The following is a 23,685-nucleotide window of genomic DNA, read 5'->3' as shown; positions in this document are numbered from 1 at the left end:
TGGACCAAAAGGTGGTGATCCAGAAGTCGTGAAGTAGGATTTTTTAACCTCCTTGATAATCGAACAAAAACAAAATTCCAATGTTTATCTTTTTCCGTTTATCGCTGTTCTCTTATTCTTAATTTATATTGTAGGTAAGGTACATTGTACCTATTATAATAACAAGTTGTTTTGATAATAATTATACAGTACGGTGTCATATTTACTCATTACGTTCCGTTGCATTGTGTAATTTTTTGTTGATGGCTATCGGTTTTTTTACATGAAAAATTAACTTTAACTGACACATCGTACTATCGTAGGCAAGACAGGTACGTTAGATGCGTGTATTGCATTTGCTGGAAAAGTATTAGTCACTCGTGCTGAGACACATCCACTGCTGCTGTTCATCTGAATGCCGTCGCCCATAATCCCACAACAATACGACGTCGTTTACAACCAAACTATGTTACGTCTATGTGAACTCTGAAGAAACATAATGCGGTCAATTATTTTCATTGGTAAGTAGTGTTTTTCGATTGCAAGGAACCTTTTTTTTTTGGACATAAATTCACTTTAGCTACCCAGCGTTTTTTTTAAAATTTTATTTTTGATGAGTGCACTTTGATGAGTGCTGTAAAAAAAAAATTGTAGAAACCATTGTTCCGGAACTTATAACTTTCCGATGTTTGCGATTTTAAGTTGTTACGTATGAGAGGAACACTACATTAACTCCGTGTTGAGGACCTCTAGTTTGTTGATTGTAGCTGGCAAGCGAAGTGAATCACTACAATATACTTATGGTACTTAAACTGGGCATTGAGTATAGCAATCTGAGTTGGTAGGTAAAGAGGGCCACTATATTTGTGTTACTTTAACTAAGAAGATAGTTTACTTGATGGGTTATTTCAACCCGAAAGGTAGGTATACTCTCCCATCCAGTGAACCCTCTGCCTCCCCCCAAGGTTGGTTATTTTATCTGCTAAGATTTTGGAGGCCAAATCACTATAATATACTTTTAAGCGTTATAGGTGCAGCACGTGGCAGTATAATATGTTGTGTACAGACATAAACATAAAATTTCAAATTTGGAAGGATATAAGTAACTTCCAAAATAATGGTTTCAGCAAATTTTTTTTGCACCATCATTCTTAATTCCTTAAGATAGTAAGATTAAAAATAAAAAATGATGGGTAGCTAAAATGAATTTGTTCCATTTGTTGATGTTAATGTATTTTGTGTCCAGTTCCAGGATTTAACTACTTAATATCTATAAAAGATAAGTGGTCTTCTTTATCACTAGATGCTTAATAGGCATTATTATTTTATATTGGTTTATTATATTGTGTTCAAATATCTGAACATTTAATGTTTGATTTAACTACTTTTTTTAGAAAAATTTAATTAGTATGTATTTGTGAGTGGGTGAGTATCATAACACTACTCTTGGGTAGTTGGGTCTCTGAAAACAATTGGTTAGGTTAGGGTTAGGTATTAATTATATAATGTTTGTATATCTTAAAATACTCATAACTCGCTTTAAAATTAAAATATAATAAAACGCCTATAAGAAGCCGTCCATAATAATGTTACCTATAATTTTTATGAGAGCTCAACTCACTCTAAATTTTAAACTAATGAAGATAATCTTGATCTGCTGAGCATAAAATTTTGTATATTATGCACTTGTAAGACGGAGACAATACATGCGGGTGTAGCGTTCTCTTAAATAATTAGTGATTTTCTAAACTAATAGTGCAATAAAAGTAAATTATTCATTGTGTCTTAATCCATTTGAAATATGTATTATCAATATAAAATATTATTAAAGTAGATAAAGAATTCCGCTAGGAACCTATTACAATTTATTTAGGGTTTCTAATATAATATATAATTTAAAAATTGTATATTATTATTATTATTGTAACATAGTACTAATAAATCATTCATTTTATTTTCAGTAAATTTATTTGTGTATTTGATATGTACAAACACTCAGAGACATGGAAGCACAGATAGAGAAGGATATTTCAATAGTTCATCATGGTTAAATTTATTTCCTCCTATTTCATTGAATAAACATATAGGATTCAGCTTTAGAACATGTTCTGGAGGACAAATATTTTCTCAAACTCAAGACTTACCATTTACTCGAATCTCAGTAGATGCTCTTCATGATGGCTTATTGTTTACAATATATCTCCAAAACAAACATTTTGAATCAAAAATCCAAGGGGATTTTTTTGATAATTCTTGGCATAATGTTAATTTTATATATAAGCTTGGAGAATTAACACTATCTGTTGATAGTTTACAACAAGTAAATAAGAGTTTACTTATGTACATTTAAAATTGTGCTAACCTAACCATTATACAAATTAATACTTACATTATATTTTATTTGTTAAGGTTATAGCAAATTCAACATTTAATTCAGAAATCTTGAGTTCTGAAATTATAACTGATCAATCCATGTTAAGAGTAGGAGATGGTTTTGAAGGTTGCTTATTAGAAGGGCCAAATTTTGTTTTTAATTCATCTTCGAATCAAGCTTATAAAGTTGTTTGGGGATATTGTCCCTTAAATAGTCAGTCATGTATGTACCTTAAATATTTAATAATTTTTACTTATTGGTTATAATGACTATTTATACAATTTGTCAGCAAATTCAATTATTTTTTTGGAACATTTTTTTTAGATTTCTACTGTATTAATTTTGATAGTTTAATTTTTTTATCTACTAGACAAAATAATATACAGTAAGTAGGTCTACCTAACATAATTTCTATCATATAAAATATATAATCGATGTACGAGCAAACCATTTTTTTGTTATGTGCATTTTCACCTATGAAAATAAAATTTGTAATGATCTTTTCATAGAGCATTGGCAGTTGTATCTTATCAAAGAGATGAGATACAAGGTGTAACAGATCGAACTGATGTTTGGAATAACTTTTGTTAAAATTAATATTTTTTATTTTTTGTTCATTAAGTCACCCTAGCGCTACAAGTACAATACATTTTTTTATGTTTATTTTTTAGTACTGAAAATAAAAAAAATTTAAATTTAGTAAAAGTTATCTTGGATAAATTCAAATAGGCTATTTGTGAATCTGATTATAAGAACAATTTTGATGGTAAAAAGATTTATCTAAGTCAAGTAGTTTATTTTTTAGAATTATTTTTAAAATTCAATATTTTTTTGGTTAAATTAATTTGAAATGCAATGACTTAAAAAAATATGAATTTTGAGAATTTGCTGACATGAGTATATTTCATAAATTATTCACTTATCATATAATGTTTACCAGTGACGGATTTAAGTAGGGCGGAAGAGCCTGGGCCCTCCTCTTGGCCCATAAGATGTGTAAGAATATAACTGTGGCGTAAAACTTATAATCACGATTCATGAAAAATGCAGGTTTCTGGTTTGTTTTAATACTTAATATTTAATTATACTATACTTTATATTTATAAGTCAACCGCGAAAGCTGCTATAATTTAACGTCTTATATTGTGCTGATGTAAAAAAATATTCCCCCTCCCAAAAAAATAAATAAAACAAAACAATATCATAGGTCCGCCACTGATGTTAGAAATTTTTTTCGTTAGTTTAATTAGCATAATTTTATTTTTATTTGGTCAAATCTTTCTGTTACACCTTGTATTGTTTATAAATCAAAATTATTCTTAGGAAACATGTTTTAGAAATTTAATTTAAAATACATACAACTGTTGCAGGCTTTTGTAGAACATTGGATTTTTGGCAAATCCAATTTTGTTTTGTAGATTATGAAATTGTCTTTAAATAGTAAAACGGTGTTAACCTGTGGTAATGGTAGTCCATATTTACATTAATGTAATTGAATTGGTGGAAAATTGTATAAGTTATTGGTAGTCACAATAACCAAGAAGTACCAATAATTTATGTACCTTATGCATATTTAATATTTGTAAACTATAAATTTTTAGGTACAGGTATTGATTACTGTTCACATGCTCCTTGTATGATGCATGGAGTATGTGTTCCAAGACAAAATAAATACCATTGTATCTGTCAACCAAGGTATTCTGGAAATAATTGTGAAATTGACAATGGTAAATCTAATATTTGTTATTAGTATTTTGTTTTAAAAATTAATAATTATTGTATTTCAGGTTCTCCGTGTGCAAAACAAAACAATCGTTGTATGCATGGTCTGTGTGAAGAAATAAATTATGGTGAAGATTTTATGTGCCATTGTGATCAAGGATATACTGGTAATTTTTTTGTATTTTATTTTAAAATTATTCATACAGTCTTAATTTTTAATAATTTAATACGGGATTTATTTTTCAGGTAAATTTTGTGAAATTGAATTATCTGGACATGTTTGTGATAATAATCCATGTAGGAATAATGGTACATGCAAATTAATATCGGGAGGAAAAAGTTATGAATGCAGTTGTGCACCAGGTAAATTAATTTTTATTATTTCTATATATAAAAATATTTATTAAAACAATGTACTATACATTTTTTCTTTTTACTGTAGGATTTAAAGGAGATGATTGTGAAATAAATATTAATGAATGTTTGTCAAGTCCTTGTCAACATGGAGGTGTATGTATTGATGGTGTAAATAATTATACATGTGCATGTAGTAAAACAGGGTAAATTTGTATTTAAATAATATTTTTATTCATTCATATAATATTTATGTGTGATACATTTAGATACAAAGGAATAAATTGTGAAACAAATATAAATGAGTGTGAAATAAATCCATGTTTCAATCAGGGTATATGTTTTGACAATTATGGAAGTTATACTTGCCAGTGTCAAATAGGATTTGGTGGAATCAATTGTGATATAGTAAACATTTTTTTTAAATTTTCAATGTTAAATGTGATATAAGTATATACATTTTTATTTTTATGTATTATTAAGGAGTTAAATGAATGTGTTTCAAATCCTTGTCAAAATGGTGGCCAGTGTAGAGATCAAGTTGGAACATATGAATGTCGATGTGCTCTAGGATTTATAGGTAGAAATTGTGAAATTAATGTGGACGATTGTGAATCTGTTGTATGTCCAACAAACTCAATATGTGTTGATGGTGTGGCATCTCACTCATGCCATTGTAAATCAGGATATACTGGTAAATAATTATTTATAATTAAATATTCATATTGACTATTATTTTTATTTTTTATAAATTTATTGTTAGTTAATGAAAATTAATATTTTGTACATATATTAAAAACATTACACATTTTTTAGTAGCTTTTATAATTATTCTTTATTTGTACTTTTTAATTTCTGATTTTTACAAATACTTAAATTATTTTATTCTTATTCTAGAGGTTTTCAATTTGATAACACTTTTAGCCATTTAAGCTTTGGCATATTTAGTATTTGAATTTATTTTGTCATTCATCTTAAAGTTTTTGTTATACACTCATTGCATGAATTAAATAGTGAAATTATCACAAAAATATTTTGTTATTGTCGTTTAAATTAAATTCTGTAATATGAATGTATTTACTATTTGATATCTTAAATACTTTTTATAAATATATATAAATAATTACATTATCATTCAATTTAAACAATGTAATTTACTATACTATTTAAAAATTAATTCATATTTAAAAAATGTATTATTTAGGTATTCCTCCTAATTGTACAGAAGTAACAGTTTGTAGTAGTCATCCTTGTCAAAATGGAGGTTCATGTAGTGTATTGCCAAACGGCCAGTTTAATTGTTCATGTTCATCAGGATACACAGGTATTTATTTTATTTATTTAAATAGACAAAAGTTTTTTGTTTTTGTTGAATAGTTATTTCAGACATTTTTAAGTTTTATCTAATTAAGTTATAATTTTAATATATGTAATGTGTATATAATAATATAATTGTTAGTTAATTTTAATAAAATTTTTGAAAATGTTTACTGTCACTTGTTAATTTTAGAAGTTTTTAAAATAAAGAGTAGTAAATTATTGCACAATATTGCATGGGTATAGTTTTGAGACAATTATTACAGGCGCTTTTTGTGAGCATGGTAATATAGTGGCTCGTTCGCATGCTGATGATGTTTGTGTAATCATGCCTTGTCTGAATTCTGGTACGTGTATATCTCAAGGATCTAATTATGAATGTAAATGCCCTACTGGCTTTACTGGTCGAAATTGTGAAATGACTGTGAAATGTAATGCTTCCCCTTGTCAGCATTTTGTATCTTGTCGTGACTATGTGAGTTAATTTACGTTGACAGTACACTTTTATGATAATAAAAAAAAATTCTTTTTTTATGCAGAAATGGCTATCATTTAGTTAAGGTCTAATTGATGGAAATTTTTAAATTGATGTATTACGTATTTAAGATTGATCTCAAAAATGCTGATATTTTTAGATAAATATATTATTGTATTTATACTACTTTTTGTATGGTGATATATTATGTTATATTAAACGTGGCAGAATATAATATAATATAATATGTTAAATGAAATAATAAATCCCGTGTAGTATTTTTTGTAATGATACTTTGATTTTTATTCAGCAACACCTTAAATACTATGATAGCTGTAACTGCTTTTAATCATATTTGTGTGCTTTTATAAAATCACAGCACTACACGTTTACGGTATCACCAACATTATTTTATCACTTGTAGGCTGGTGGGTACTATTGTGAATGCGAACCTGGTTGGTCTGGGCAACAATGTAATCAACATGATCCTGCTTGCAGTCCAAACCCTTGTGCTCATGGTGGGACTTGCACTCTATTAGCAGGACAAGCTGATCCTTTCCATTGTGATTGTCCCCCGGGTTTCACTGGTAATAATAAAAATTCTGTTAAAAATTTAACAAATAAATTTTTTTTTTTTTCATTTCTAAAAACAATCTTTTTATGATTTCATAAAATGTAAGAAATAGATTGGTCTTAATGGTTTATAATACAATTTTGAATCAAAGTTTAAAATGTATGCCTTTTATCATAATTTTTATTATCCAAAGAATTAATTTAACTTGATAAAAATGTTAGTAATATTACAATGTATTAGTTTTAAATTATGCCAAAAACTGTTGCAATGCAACAAAAATAATAAACATCTTGTATTATTTTCCTTTCTTAACATTAGAAATATTTTCATTATATAAAGTAACAGTATAACTCAATCTTAAACTACATTTTGCGAGAGAATATGAATATACATAATTAATTTAGATGTTACTTACTTATAAACTTATATGTTGAAAGGTAGCACACATTCAAGTATTTCAATAATAGTTGTAGTTTGGGGATATGATAAAATTAATGATTATGCACTCATATTCTTTCGGGAAATGATGTAAACATAAATTACTATCATTATATTTTAAGTTGTTCATTATATTATTTAGGTAAACGATTACAAATATTTTTTTAAATATGTATATATATATATATATATATATACTTTATAGTACAGTAAACACTCGATTATCCGCGGTCTTCAACTAAATTATGTACAGCACTAAGATTAGTGTTTGTGTACAATTAATATAATATATTTGTGATCAAATAAATATAATATATTTCATGAATGTTCAAAAAAAAATGTGTATTATTATTTTTTTAATATCATTTTTGTTTCAATTTTGCGGATTAACCTCAGAATTTGTTTTTCCGTGATTACTGTGCTGTCCTATCTAAGGATAATTAAGAGTTTACTACCTATGTATATTTGTTGCTTAAATACAAAGAATCTTTATCATTATAAGATAAATATATGTATGTGTGATTAATTAAATATATATGATATTTTATAAATATTGTATTAAATATTTAAAAAAATTACAAAATAAATAGTGTTAATATTAAATAATATTCCAACTATACTCTATTCAATAAAATAAGTATCTTCTACAGCCTGTTTGTAAGTTGTTTGACAAAACCGGTCACCACTGAGGTTACTTCTTGTGTTGAATTGAGTATAAATTTAGTTAAAAAATTAAACAGTTTAAAAATTATATTTCTTCTATCTTTAAATATTTATGTTTATATTATGAAATTAAACTATTATAGGCCAGACATGTCAAATAGATATTGATGAATGTATATCTAAACCCTGTTTAAATGGAGGAGTATGTCATGATCTTATTAATGGTTTTCGATGTAACTGTACTGATAACTATATGGGTACTTACTGTCAATTACCATTTGACGCTTGCACTAAAAATCCTAGCCCTTGTTTGAATAATGGTACTTGTTTACATAAAACTTCATCACTTAAAGATTATTATTGCAAGTGTTCTCCAGGTAAAATACTTAAGAATTATCTTTTCTTCTATGTTAATAATTATTTTAAATATTTTAATTTAGGTTTTGAAGGTAAAAATTGCGAAGGAAATATAGATGAATGTAAAACTGCAACTTGCCCAGTTGGAAAAATTTGTATTGATGGTATTAATTCTTATGAGTGCTCATGTCCTGAAGGATATTCAGGAGAAAATTGTTTAAAATTATCAAATGATTGTCGAGATCATCTTTGTAAAAATAACTCTACTTGTATAGAAGAACCTGATGGTTATTCTTGCCGCTGTGCATCTGGTTTTACAGGTATAACACAATATAAATAATTAAATATTTAGAATTATTTGTATTTCTCATAATATATGTATATTGTATATATATTTAGGTATGAATTGTGATCAAGATATAAACGAATGCGAAGTCAATAAAGAAGTATGCAACTATGGAATTTGTGTTAACACAAATGGTTTGTTGAACTATTTTCATTTAAATTTCATGCTTATCTAATATTATGTTAATTCTAATTATTATATTAGGAAGTTATCAATGTTTTTGCCGTCCAGGGTTTTCTGGTGATAACTGTGATGTAGACTTTGACGAATGTTTGTCACAACCTTGTTATCACGGTGCTACATGTGAAAATAAAATTAATGGTTTTAATTGTGTTTGCCCTCCAGGATATAGTGGTATGTATTGATTGTTTTTGAATTTAAAAATATTCTATAATGATATAATGTTTTGTAGTCAAATAGTTAAAGTATAATTTTTTTCTCTCTTTAGGTAAAGTTTGTAGTATTGATGTTAATGAATGCAATTCAAATCCTTGTTTGAATGGTGCTACTTGTATTGATAATATTGCATCTTTTACATGCTCTTGTCCTATTGGTATTGTTGGAAAGCTCTGTGAAAAAAATGTTGATGACTGTGAAGTTAGTATATATATATTTTTTAATATACCAAAAAATTAAATTTAAAATTACGCTTTATTCAAATTAAATGTTTGGTTATAGTCTTCTCCGTGCCAGAATATGGGTATATGTATTGATGGAATCAACAGTTTTGAATGTAACTGTACAAATACTGGATTTGAAGGCATGTACTTTATTAAGTAAAGTAATATAATTATGTATTAACTAATAGTGTATATCTTTTACTGTAGGAAATCACTGTGAGTTGAATATAAATGATTGTACACGTCATGACTTATGTCAGAATAATGGTACTTGTATAGATGGAATAAAAGACTATTCTTGCAAGTGTTATTCTGGTTATACAGGTAATAGTAAATTATTATTATATATGATAAATTTAGCTATTGTATTAACAAAAACTTTATATTAGGAAAAAATTGTGAAATTGACATAAATGAATGTGAAACCAACCCTTGCCAATTTGGAGGCACTTGTCTTGAACGGTCTAATATATCATTATATAATAAAAAAGATAACAATAACTTATCTACGATATTTCAACAAGAGTTCAGTTATGCTACAGCTAATGGGTAAATTATGTTTATGCCGTTTTTTTAACAATCATTTTTATAGTTAATCAAAAAAATGATAGTATTTTTGGTTTTAATTCCAATTAATAGTTGTTTATATATTATGTTTATTCTCAAATAGTTTTCTTACAGCTTACCTGTATTATATTTGTTGAGAGGACATCACACCTGCATGCTTTATCTTTGTTTTAAAAATCTGTAATGTAGCAAATTGTATGCTCACCTACATTTTTCTTTAATAATGCAGATTTTTAGAATCTTTAAATATATTCGAAAACCATATTTTCAAATTCATGAGATTTTTTGTATCACTCAAGGTGTATTATTTGGTGATACACACTTTTATTTTTCAAATGAGAACCCCAATTTTTACTGTAAATTATTTAGCGGATATTTTCTTTGATAATTTTGATGTATTGAAATTGAGTAGTTTTTGGGTTATTTAACTTTGGGATCTAAGGATAAAAGGTCCAAGGTTTAGGTTTATAAGATATGTGGTCTAGTGGTCTATGGTAGATTTGAAAATATTATTCATTAACATTAATCTATCAACATAAATAATTTATAAAAATGACATAAGTATCATAAATACTAGTTTCAATAATGCGTTTAATTTTATACTTTTTTAAAATGAATTTTAAGGATTATTAATCTTAGTGCAAACATTTTAGAACTAAAAACTACTCATTAGAGTTTTTAATTAGGCACATCAAAATTTAAAATAAATTATCTATTAAATAATTTACAGTATTAAAGGAAGATTCTCCCTTTCTGAACATTTAAGGTACAAAAGAATCTCAAGAATTTTAAAACATGGTTTTTGAATATTTAAAGATTCTAAAAATCAGATTTTGAATGTTATTTGCATTATTATAGAAAAAAGTGGCAAGCATGCTTAGTGAATCACCCTGTTGATAGGATATCCTACAATAACTACTTATGAATCTTAATTTGTTTATACTTAAATATATTTAATGATCTTAATTGTATTGTAATATGTAGATGCTAATTCATTGCGAGTAGTGAAATATTTAATTTAACATTTATTAATTAATTTTATACGTGACACATTTATAGAGGATATATCTTTTTCTCATTCAGACATTTTTTCTGTTTTCTATTTCTAAAACATTGTATTGCACGCTCATAAACTGTTATATAAGAATACTGTTAATATTATATTGCATATACTTATATCTCAAATAAACATATTTCAGATTTGAATGTCTATGTTTACCTGGTACAACAGGTATCAGGTGCGAGATTGATATTAATGAATGTGAAAGCAACCCATGCCAATGGGGTGCTTGTGAAAATAAAATCAATGGTTTTATTTGTGCATGTGAAGATGGCTATGAAGGCAGATTTTGTGAAACAGAAATTAATGAATGTGAAAGATTTAAGTATGATTAATATTATATGTGTAGCAAATAATTTGAACTAATTTTTAACAATTATTTTGTAGGCCTTGTGATCATGGAACTTGTATGGATCGGCGTGCTGGTTATTATTGTGACTGTGCACCAAAATATGGTGGTAAAAATTGCTCTGTAGAATTATTTGGATGTCAGGACCATCATTGTTTAAACAATGGTACTTGTAAACCATATTTGATTGATGAAACTGAACATCGTTATAATTGTTCTTGTCCATATGGCTTTCATGGTCATATATGTGATAAGGTTAGTTAAATAGAAAATTAAAAAAAGATCAACTAATTTTTATTCTTCAATAACTGTGTTTTAGACAACTACTATGTCACTAACTGGTGAGTCTCGTATCGTGGTCAACACCACTAGAGATGAAGGCTATGACATATCATTTAGATTTAAAACAACATTACCAAGTGGTCTATTAGCAATTGGTGGTGGATCTACATTTTACATATTAGAATTAGTTAAAGGCCGCTTGAATTTGCATTCAAGTTTGTTAAATAAGTGGGAAGGAGTATTTATTGGTTCTGAACTTAATAACAGCCAATGGCAAAAAGTAAAATACATTCAAAATACTTTGTGATAAATAAATAAATATTTTAATCTATATTTTTTTACCTTGAAGGTTTTTGTTGCTATTAATTCATCACATTTAGTATTGTCTGCCAATGAGGAACAAACTATTTACCCTATTAACTTGAATGAAGGAGCTAACCCTACACATACTAGTTTCCCAACTACATATGTTGGTGGAACTATTTCAAATTTGAGGCTTTTACCCCATGGGCCCCCATTTTTTATAGGCTGTATTGAGAATCTTCTTATAAATGGACAATGGGTAAGAAAACTAAGTAATATTTTGAATACAATTGTAAAATACTATAATATTATTAAATATTTTTTTTTAGGTTTTACCCGATGATAAAGTAGGTTCAACAATAGGTTTAACTAATGTTGACATTGGTTGCCAGAGGAATGATCAATGTTTTCCTAATCCATGTCACAATAGTGGTCATTGTACTGATTTGTGGAAAACATTCAGTTGTACATGTGAAAGACCTTATCTTGGAAATACTTGTCAATACAGTAAGATTTAGTTATTATTGTTTGTACTTACTAGAATCAAGATTAAAATACTTTTCCCCTGTCCAAAAAGAGAACACATTGAACAAAAATAGATTCTGCTCATCGCCACACAACACTCTACCATGGTAGAACCAGTCTAAAGCTGCGGCCCCACTGGGAGCGATTTGCGTTTTTACGATAGCGTGTAGCGATTTTGCATTTTAGCGATTTTAACAAAAGTATGTAACTCATATGTAGTGGCCCCACTGAGCGCGTGCCGCGTGTCGCGTGTAGCTTTACACGCGCGGTAATCGCTGAAAGAACAAAATAGTTTGATATTCGGCGATTAATCGCAGAAACGCTCGAAACGCAGAATCGCAGAATCGCTCCCAGTGGGGCCGCACCTTTAGTGACAGGGTTTGTGTAGAGATGCACAGAATTAAAGTTTTCTCTCTCTGGTTAGATTATAGGTAATTACAATTTATATGTTAAATTAATTTTGTGAAACAGGTTTCCCAGCTGCAACATTTGGTCATGAAAATATCACAACTGGTCTAGTCACAGTAAATGTATTTGCTGTTGCTAAAAGAGCGGTTAGAAATATTGTGGATATTTCAATGTTCATTCGAACGCGTCAAACCAGAGGAGCTATATTTTACTTAGGATCTATGCCAGGAATGGTTACATTTTCTGAAGAAACTCATATCGCAGCTGAACTTGAAGGTGGTGAACTACTAGTTCGAATACAATTTAATGCAACTCCTGAATCATATACTGTTGGAGGTGTAAAACTAGATGATGGACATAATCATTTAATACAGGTAAACCCTATGGTTTTTTAGTCATAAATTATTTTTACAAGTTAAACTTCTTTATCTACTTAATATTCATCCATATAAATTCAAAATATATTATAATATGACTAATTACAATATATTTATTTAGGTTGTTCGTAATATAACATTGGTTCAAGTAAAAATTAATGGAACAGAATATTTTAGAAAAACTATTAGTGCCACTGGTCAACTTGATGTCCAGGTTTTATACTTAGGTGGTTTTCCATCTTCTAAACCATCAAGGCATGATTTATCAGACCCATTAATTGTTATGGATAACATTTTACCTCGTCCTAATACTATAGAAAGACATATTCGTCAAACAACAGCTGATAAATTTGAAGGAATACCTCATTTTAAAGGAATAATTCAAGATGTACAGGTAATATCAATAAATTATTATTGGTTATTAATAGGGCTCGGAAGTTGTAGGAATTGCATATTGTTCTGTATGATCTCAATTTATAGCAGACATAGCTAGAAATTTGAAATATACAATTGCGAGTTAAAAAATTTTGCATATTTTGCCAATTTTAGCTAAAAAGTGCATATTTCATTAATATTATACACATATTATGCATATTTCATATTTTTCTAAACATAATTGATTTTTTTCTTTCTTAACCTGTTTATTTCAACTAATACTGAATATAAAACTCAAAATGACCAACAAAGGTATTTATTGTCATCGCCATAGTCAATTACGGAGTTAATAACAGTGATGTACTGATGTGATACGCATTTAGTATATCACGCTAGTATGCCGAAATACTTATTTGTAGTACTATCTTATCGTTGATAAGTTATCGTAAATATAATGATGGTTTCTTCTTTATCGTTACTTTTGATTGTACACGATTGATGTTTGACAGTGACAGTTTCGTTTTAGACGTTGTATTGTTAGTTGGTGAAGTCCGTATATTTTTGGAATTCAGAATAATATTTTTGCATATTTAACATTTTTAATGCATATTTTGCAATTTTTTTGTGCATATTTTACCTTTTTTAGCTCTTACAACTTCCGAGCCCTAGTTATTAACATTTCACAGGGTCAACATTTAGTGATGACTCTTATAATGTTCAACTAGTAAATAGATGCTTACCTATTACCTCTAAAACGACTCTTCTATTTTACAAAATTGTCATTATTCTAACTTTTTCAATGTTTTTATTTATACAATAATTATTGGTACCGGGTGTTCAGATAAAGAAGACATAGTATGACATAGTTGTCATGGTTTTTATGTTTAAATTTATTTTATGGATCATAATATCAATATGAATACTAATAAAAATATTTTAATATCATTGATATATGTTTTAAAATTGTCATTGTTTGACGATAAATAAATCTATGAACCACCAAAATATTTTAAACTTAAATTACTTACCCCCATATTGTATGTATTGTCTCCACTCTATGAAATTTTTAATATAGCAATTATTATGCCAAACATATTGTTGAAAAATATTAAAAATACATAGGCACGGTTTATTTTGTAAGCATTTAAAGTTCAAATTTTGACTAAATACATACAAATTTTGGCAATGTTCAAATTATCATCTTAGATAGAAATTCATAAAAAATTTTATTTTTAAATCTGATTTGAAAATTTAATTTAAGATTCCCTAACCTAAGTTTGTCTACCTTTATCAAAAAAAAAAAAAAATTTCAACCGGAAAGTCAAATATTAGAATAAGTAATAATAATCTATAATATATCCTAGACAGACAACACTGGTTGGCTTGGTGTAAGTGTTGCCTAACCTTAGCTCGAATAAGTTGTTTGCTGCCTGGTTGTTTCTTTTGTTCAAAAGAGTATAATAAAATAAATAGCAACGAGCTTAAAAAAATTTTAAATATTATTTTTCATATTAACTATAAAATAATTTAATTATGAAATAATGTTTATTCAACTTGAATAGGGTATTCTCAATCCCATTAAGTATACATTATTAATTATTAAATAAATGATTGAAAATCCAAAAATAAAGTAGAATAACTTCCTAGGCATATCTTAGCTTATAAATATGATTTTAATTTATAATTATCATTCTAGATAAGCAACGGATCTCAAATCATGGTTGTCGAGTTTTATCCATTGGGAATTCAAAATAAAGATGTAGTTGTACCAAAAGCATTTGGTACAGTATCATTTAATCCAGACGAAATTTCAGAAGGTGTTTTGTCTGATGATACATGCCGTTCAAATCCTTGTCATAATGATGGAGTATGTTCAGTAACTTGGAATGATTTTACTTGTAAATGTCCATTGGGTTACAAAGGAAAACAGTGCCAAGAAATGGAATTTTGTCAACTTCAAGATTGTCCTGTAGGCAGTGAATGTCGTAATTTAAATCATGGATATGAATGTGTTGCCAAAATTACACTAGATAATCGAAATACTACTAAGCCACTACAATACAATTTTAAGAATGGACAGCAGGTTATTCCACTAACTCACATTGAAGTCAATTATCGTACTAGAACTGGCGGAACAATTATGTATATTTCCAACAAGAAAAAGAGTAGTGACTCTGAATTCACATTCTTCACGATGATTGCTTATAAAGATCGGGTATAACTTATATAAGACATAAAAATACATAATATGATTAATAATATTACACATTTTTTTTTTAAATAGTTAATTAAAAATATTTTACTATATTATAGTTTATCATTGCATGGAAATTGGAAAAAGAAAGTTCTATTAGTACAAAACAAGTGCACAAAGATCATTTAGATAGCGAATGGACAACTGTTGTTTTCAAATTAGCTGATAATAAAATTCAAGGTGGTTTAGTTGGTGCGATAGATGACTCTAATCAGTTTCTCATTGCTGGAAATTTCTCGTTATCTAACTGGATTGAATTAATTACATCAAATCCTATTCTTATAGGTAAAATATGTCATTATTACAGTACTAAATATTGAGACTTATATAATAAAATATGTTATCATACTATGTTAGACAACCAAAATATAGAAGAGTAAATTCCTACAAACGTAATGATTTCATTTAATTCAGTTTCTTAAGAGGACGCCACACCCGCATGTGTTGTCTCCGTCGTACAAGTGCGTAGCATATCAAATTTTACGCTCAGCAGATCACGTTTATCTCCGTTAATTTAAAATTTAGAGTGAATTGACCTATTATTTAAATTAAAGGCAAGATTATTACCGACGGCATCTCATAGGCTTTTTATTATATTTTAATTTTAAACCGAGTTATGAGTATTTTTAGATATAAAAATAATTTACAATTTTAAAATAGTCATAACTCAGTTTAAAATTAAAATATAATAAAAAGCCTATGAGATGCCCTTGGTAATAATCTTGCCTTTAATTTTTATAATAAGTCAATTCACTCTAAATTTTAAATTAACGAAGATAATCGTGATCTGCTGAGCGTAAAATTTGCTATGCTACGCACTTGTACGACGGAGACAACACATGCGGGTGTGGCGTCCTCTTAATAATCGAATAGCTAATAAGGAGTGTAACAATAGTCTAATAAAGGCCGTACTTAATCATTAAGAACCTTAGGATAATAAAGATAATGGGGTCCTTGTGTTGTCAAAAATCAAATCAAAATTTACAAATTGGATATATTCCTTAATTTTTTTTTTCTCTGTAAACTCATCTATAATATCATCAAATGACAAATTTTCCAATACATTACTTTCAATAATAATAAAGTCATAATGGATGATAAATTGAATAATCTATATAGCTTTGTAGTTCTTTGTCTATTAATTTTATAATTTTAAGTCTTGAAAACATGTAAATTTTAATACCTAATTAATAACTTTTATTTCATGAAATCAATGACAATAGAGGCGTCCTAGTGGGAAGGATAGGCATTTTTTTACCATATGCATACCTACTTATAGATTTCCTAAGTTCCTAAGCCAAAGTTCTCAAAGACCCGTCTTATCTAGAATCTAGATGATTCTAAAAATTTTATTATTGTTCAATAATCTTATAATTTAAATTGAATTGACAAATTTTAATAATTAATTATTAATCTATGATATGTAATAATATGTATATGTAGGTATAATGTATATAGTATAAGTGCCTAAAATACATTGAAAAAGTGTAATACAGTATGAATAATATGATATTTATGAATACCTACTTTAAATTTTTTCAACTCCTCCCCCCCTCCCTCCCCAAATTTTTTTCCTGCGTTCGCCCCTGTAATTATTATATACTAAATCAATATTATGCGGCCTTGTTTATCCAAAAAATATTTAGCGAGCAGCATAAAATGCTATATTTTTACTTCCTGTGTGCACATCTATGCCTATATTTAATATATCAGGGGTGGCCACAACGAGGCTCACGAGCCGCATGCGGCTATTAAATCAATTTTGTGAGGCTCTTGAACCAAACTTGGACTAAAATTAAAAGTAAATAAATGTTCCTTCATTTGTTTTAAAATGAAAAATGTATCTTTATTTTATAAACATTGCTTTACAATGTGTGGCTCACCTCGAATTAACTTTATAAATTTGCGGCTCCCAAAGTTAAGGTTAGTGGCCACCCCTGTAATATATTATAAATTATTGGTAAATGAATATAGATGTAGAAGAGCATCATATCCTTCCACGTTATATTTCTAGACGTATAGGTTATAAATACTTATTATGTTTTGCCCTAAATATTTAGTTCTAAGTTATACCACTGGCTTTTCATGTTGACAATTTTATTGTACTTCTTTTTGGAAATTTAGATATCTATGCTCTGTAAATATACTTCATAATAAAAGGTTTAATTTTAATTTATTTTCTCAGGAAGCGGAGAACGCTATCATGATATACTAGGAAGCAATGCTGAACATGTAACATATATGACCGATGCAGATACAAATTCATTAGATATGATTGATTCTAACACGAGATTGCATTTTGAAGATACAATGCAACACAATGTACCTTCTATAGGAGGTTTTTATAAGGTATTTTATTTAAATATAATAAATAATGTCAAATAAAATATGTTGATATATTATGTTATGAATTTATAGGGTTGTCTTGGGGAAATAAGAATTGGTGGTTTGTTATTACCTTATTTTTCACCATCTGAACTCAATACTAACAATCAAACCGATCATTTTGTGATGTTATCACATAATTCAAGCACTGAACATTTTGATTTAGATTGTTTACTTTGCTATGATTATGAATGCAAAAATAATGGAAGGTTAAAATTTAAAAACAATTTATTCTTTTTATTTGTTAGTTAACATTTATTTATTAATTTTTTCTTCTGTCAGATGTAAAAAAGCTACTGAGTCTTATGTTTGTGAATGTCAGCCTGGCTTTGAAGCTGATGACTGTTCTGCAAATATCAATGAGTGCTTGTCTAATCAATGCAAAAATGCAGCAGAGTGCATTGATGGAATTGCCAATTATACATGCCAATGTAAAGCTGGTTGGACAGGCACATTGTAAGTTAAATTTTAACAATTTTTATTTAAAGTTTTTCTATTAACTATTAACCATGAAGAATTTAATAAGAAAAAAATCGTCATTTACTGTTTATAATAGCTTGTAAAATTCCACATTTGTGTATACTTTTCTGTGTTCTATTATGCATGCATATTCATCATAATTAAAAATATATTTTAAGATATCTTTAATCGTAATACTCATACATATTAAATCCACTATCAATGTATTAAAATTAGAAAAATAGAACAAGAAAAAATTATTAAAATATTTCTATTTATTATACATTTACCATTATTATAAATTATTCCGATATATACTACATATAGTGATATGACATATTTTAATAATATATATAATATGTATTCTATTCATTATATTGGTATAGTGATAGCAGATGATAAATTTACCTTAAATTATACTATAATACATACATACAATAGAGTGTTTTGATAAAATGTATATATCTAGAGATATGTATAAATACATAATTTTAGATGATAAGTGTTTAAAATATTATGTGATATATTTTTTTTATAAATTATTTCTATACTATACTGGTTAAAGTAGCATGAAATGTGATTACTGCTTAGTTTATGGCTGTTTAATTTTTCAAAAAAATTTGTTATATTTTCAATAAGTAGATTTCGATCTCCTTCTGATCATAAAGAATTATATATTATTTTCATGATATTAACTATCAATTTTTAGCTGTGAAATTGATATCAACGAATGTGACTCCAGCCCATGCCACCACAATGGTATTTGTATTGATCGGTTAGGTGAATTTGAATGTAAGTGTACAGATGACTATGAAGGCAAAACATGTGAACAGTTAAAACTTATTACTTGTGATAATGTACCATGTAAAAACGGTGCCAAATGTTTCAAAATTCCAGGTATTTTACAAAATAATTACAATTTTGTTCAATTTATTTTTTATTAATGATGAAATTTAATAAACTTGTATAATTTTGTCATGGTATAGATCAATTTGGTAATAATTATACTTGTTCATGTTTGGATGGATTTTCTGGTACAACATGTGACACAGCATTCTGTGATATTAATGAGTGTCAGAATAACGGTTTTTGTAATAAAGAGGTATTACTGTTTATCTGTATAAGATATTAATTTTATATTATATCAGAATGAACGAATAATACAAATTAATTTAACAGGTATCTCCTTTCTGTGAATGTCCAGAGGGCTTTAAAGGCCACCTTTGTGAGCAAAATATTGATGATTGTTTGGATAATGACAATCAACAAAAATGTCAGCATGGCGGTCAATGTATTGATGGTATTAATGAATTCACTTGCAATTGTACAGACACTGGTAAATGCATTTAAAAATCATTATTAAATTGTATTCTTTATTTTTTTATTTTTTTATTTTTTTTTTTAGGATACACGGGCGATGACTGCAGTATTGATATAGATGAATGTTTTGATCTCAATGTACAATGTGGTCATCGTGGGGAATGCAAAAACACGCCAGGTTCTTTCATTTGTTTATGTGAAAAAGGATATTGTGGAAATTATTGTGATTTGATTAATCCTTGTTTACCAGTAAGTACTTATAATATTTTGTATTTAAATATTTAAATATGCTATTATTAATTTGTTATACTATTTATTAGGAAAACCCTTGTAATAATGGAGGTATTTGCCAAGATCATTGCACTGATGTAGTGGTCTATGAATGTCAGTGTGCCAATGGTTATGTTGGACAAAATTGTACCGAGGTAAATGATTACAAATTATTTTATTAATATTATACATTAATTAAATAATAGTTTTGTTGCATTTAAAATGTAGATTTTTTTAAATCAGTAAATTCTTATTGTTGAACTACAAAATATGTTGCTCGCCACTTAAAAATCTTATTTAAAATTAGGTTTAATTTATTTTTTAGTTATTTTTATTTAACATAGTACTTCTTCTGTATGAAGCATAAACTAAAATGTCTGATATTTTTCTTGTCATTGAAAATCCAGCTAATATTGTACTAGGGGGCTGATGTAACACAGTGATTGGCCACACGACCTAGGTTCTTGGTAAAAAATCGTTGCCCCTTATTAAACATATTTTCCATAACAAACCCTTGCCACAATAAAATAATTAGCATAGTTTAAGTAGCTCAAAGATTAGTTAAAAATTTTTTTTTAAATACCGTATAAATTATTTAACTTAGAATTATTTTTTAAATAAGATAATAGTTACTTCAAATTTTAATAAATTTTTACTCAATATGAGTTATATATGAAATAAAAGTCTAATTTTATAGTGTCTAGTGTTCCTTAATGATCATTTTAGAAGAAATAATTATTGCATATTTATTAAAACCTAATATTATTTTTTAAATTTACCTTATTTATCTTAAACATTTTATTATTATAGCTGCCTATCATTCATAACTATGCAGATATAGCATTAATTGTTGGACCGATATTACTTATACTACTTATTGGTGGTATGGGCAGTTTGCTTGTACTACTAATGATGGCACGAAAGAAAAGAGCTACACGGGGTACTTATAGTCCTAGTTGTCAAGAATATTGTAATCCAAGAGTTGAATTAGACAATGTACTGAAACCCCCACCGGAAGAACGACTTATTTAATTATTATTTTTATTTTTATAACTATTTTAAGAACAATTATAATTGGTTATAAGATTTTATACAGTATAACAGTTTATGACTTTTATTTTAACTATATTAATGATCTCTTTATTTTGTTTAGCGGCCATTTTATACACTTCATTTAATTTATCATACATTTGATGATTTTTATTTAAATTATAATTTTTTCAGTATTTTTTTTTTTTGCTTATGTATGTTTAAAAAATTAGTTGATTACCTTCCAATTTAATACAATGATGTTCTTCTTTGATAACAATTGTTCAAAACAATTGTTGATGGTTAATAATAGTTAAAGTATTACTTTAAGATTATTTAAAATTATTTAACTTGGAACAAAACCATTACTTAAATATTGATACAATACTTCCAATTTAACAAAAATAATTTAATAGTTTTGTATAATACTTTAAAATAGTCTGTTATATGATGATGTTATATTTTTAATTTAGACATTTTTTCCAAATATATTTATTTTGAATATCTTAAGCTACAAATTTAATACATTTATATATATATTATTTTCTTTAAATTTCAAAATTTTGAATTTGAACAAAATTATTACTTACTGGTTTTGTGATTTTTGTATTATTATTTGGCACTACTATATATTATTATTTTTTGTATTCGATGATTTATTTTAAAATGATTAGCTAACTTTTTAAGTAGATGATGTATTTTCTATACTTTCTGTAAAGCAACTACTGTAGAGACATTTTCAAGCTTTATTTTTGATATTATACTTATATGATTATAGTAATATTATAATTTTTGATCAAACATTTCCAGCTCTCTTTAAAAACGATTTATTCAATGAAATTAATTTTTTATTTATTGGTTAATTTAGATCCTATTTATTACAAAAAAACATTAAGCATAATGCTGTCCAAAATATTGAGTTTCATTAAATATTAAAATTGATCTTACTGACATTTTAATTTTTATTGTATTCATTGATAATTGGTATTTTTTATGATAAATTGTCCACAGTATTTTTTTATATTGTATGTAAACTGAGCTTACTCGTTAGTAATAATTGTGTTACTTTTTGTGATATAAACTGTAAAACTATACATTGTATTTAGTTATACTACTTAGAGTTTAATTATTCCGTCCTCAGTTAATTGTGTAATAACAGGGTAGTTTGTAATAAAATCACATATTTTTTGAACAGATTTAATTTTTTGGTACATTAAGTTAAATGATTTGTAATTGAATGCATTATTAAAAATTATTTTGTGTTTTCAATGTTCAGTAAACTGTAAAGATAAATATGAATATGCTGTAGTAAATGACATTTTCTGATTTTATCCCTATGTGTTGAACAAAATTAAATCTGTTTGAAAATTGTGTATCTATTTTACTATGATTTATATGATATATTTGAATGGATTCAAAACAAAATATTTGGTGTAAGGGTGTATGTAACTATATATATATATATATTTTTTTTTTGCTAAAATTACTCTCACTATAAATCTGCACCCATTATATATTTTTATATCAGTATTATTTGCCATGTTATAAAAACCGATTAAATATTATTGTTTTCATCAACTTATAATTATTTTGTATGCTTAATATAATTTTGGTGTACATTATACTAGTATGTCATAATATTTTGTATTGATTTGATATTCTTATTATATTCTTGTTTTTTTTTTTTTTAATATTTAATTTTATAGTTATCATAAGTGCATATAGTTTTTGTGTTAAATATAATATACTTTCACATTACATCAAAAAAATAATTTATCATTTTTTTTAAAATCTATTTCAATTTGTGTATGAAAAAGGCTTTGAAAGTGCAGTACTGATCGTTCAATTTAAAATCTTTACTTTATTAATGTCTATACTACTTCATTGTTGTCTTAACTATCTTTGAAATTATTTTGTTCATATTTCAGCCAGTTAGCGTATCGCAATTCTAGGCTGATGTTGAACCAACCGAACAAGTCCTCTTTTGATAGATTGTTGACAGAGGCTTGAAAATGAGATAAAATATATAAAATATAAATGAGCGTAACCTAAACAATTAAAAAACATGTTATACTGTACAATGTTAACACATTCATAATACCAATTAAAAATTCATAAGTGTCTGTACATCAGGGTATATTTTAATTATAAAATACCATATTTTTTCTGGGTAACTTGTTATGCATTTTCCTCGAGCAGGGTTGCATAAAAAAAACTGTTTTAAACAATGTTTTTTGTTTAAAACTAATCCACAACGTTCAGCAACCCTGCTTTTGAATTTGTTTGTACTTACTTTAATCCGTCAATTATTTCATCACACCAAAGTTTTCTTACTCGCTTGTAATGCTGGTCAATCGCATTCTATGACTAATGCAGACCGCCATAGATTCATACCAATTGGCCTTATTATATGTACAGTTTAAAATATTAGACTTACCTAGCTACTATGTAGGCAGGTTATAATAATCATAGCACTTCAAAGACCAGAATAACTAGCTGCATT

General features: G+C 27.0%; 1 protein-coding gene across 2 annotated transcripts; it reads left to right on the top strand.

Annotated features, from left to right (window-relative positions):
* Positions 1 to 156: 156 nt before the first annotated feature.
* Positions 157 to 22,954, top strand: crb (cell polarity complex component crumbs). Of its 2 annotated transcripts, XM_015516994.2 has the most exons (38): positions 157 to 500; positions 1,941 to 2,299; positions 2,389 to 2,575; positions 3,955 to 4,080; positions 4,141 to 4,242; positions 4,322 to 4,438; positions 4,518 to 4,635; positions 4,699 to 4,837; positions 4,913 to 5,123; positions 5,634 to 5,753; positions 6,013 to 6,221; positions 6,646 to 6,808; positions 8,040 to 8,273; positions 8,337 to 8,573; positions 8,653 to 8,733; positions 8,804 to 8,953; positions 9,048 to 9,196; positions 9,278 to 9,359; positions 9,427 to 9,543; positions 9,609 to 9,768; positions 10,986 to 11,171; positions 11,234 to 11,450; positions 11,515 to 11,757; positions 11,827 to 12,039; positions 12,110 to 12,287; positions 12,777 to 13,087; positions 13,212 to 13,484; positions 15,162 to 15,680; positions 15,779 to 16,004; positions 17,905 to 18,068; positions 18,138 to 18,313; positions 18,387 to 18,560; positions 19,273 to 19,460; positions 19,550 to 19,665; positions 19,743 to 19,899; positions 19,969 to 20,132; positions 20,204 to 20,308; positions 20,964 to 22,954. In XM_015516994.2, the coding sequence occupies exons 1-38, from the start codon at positions 479 to 481 to the stop codon at positions 21,183 to 21,185; spliced, it is 6,915 nt and encodes a 2,304-aa protein (XP_015372480.2). In that variant the 5' UTR covers positions 157 to 478; the 3' UTR covers positions 21,186 to 22,954. The 2 variants fall into 2 exon arrangements, with proteins under 2 accessions (XP_015372480.2, XP_089077279.1); XM_089221153.1 differs by lacking the exons at positions 6,013 to 6,221; positions 6,646 to 6,808 and having other exon boundaries at positions 158 to 500.
* Positions 22,955 to 23,685: the final 731 nt, after the last annotated feature.

Source organism: Diuraphis noxia, unplaced genomic scaffold, assembly GCF_037042655.1.
Source record: "Diuraphis noxia isolate RWA-SAM2 unplaced genomic scaffold, SU_Dnox_SAM2 contig0002, whole genome shotgun sequence".
In the NCBI taxonomy this organism is placed as follows: domain Eukaryota; kingdom Metazoa; phylum Arthropoda; class Insecta; order Hemiptera; family Aphididae; genus Diuraphis; species Diuraphis noxia.
The sequence above is the reverse complement of the archived record's forward strand: the minus strand, read 5'-3'. Positions and strand labels throughout refer to the sequence as shown.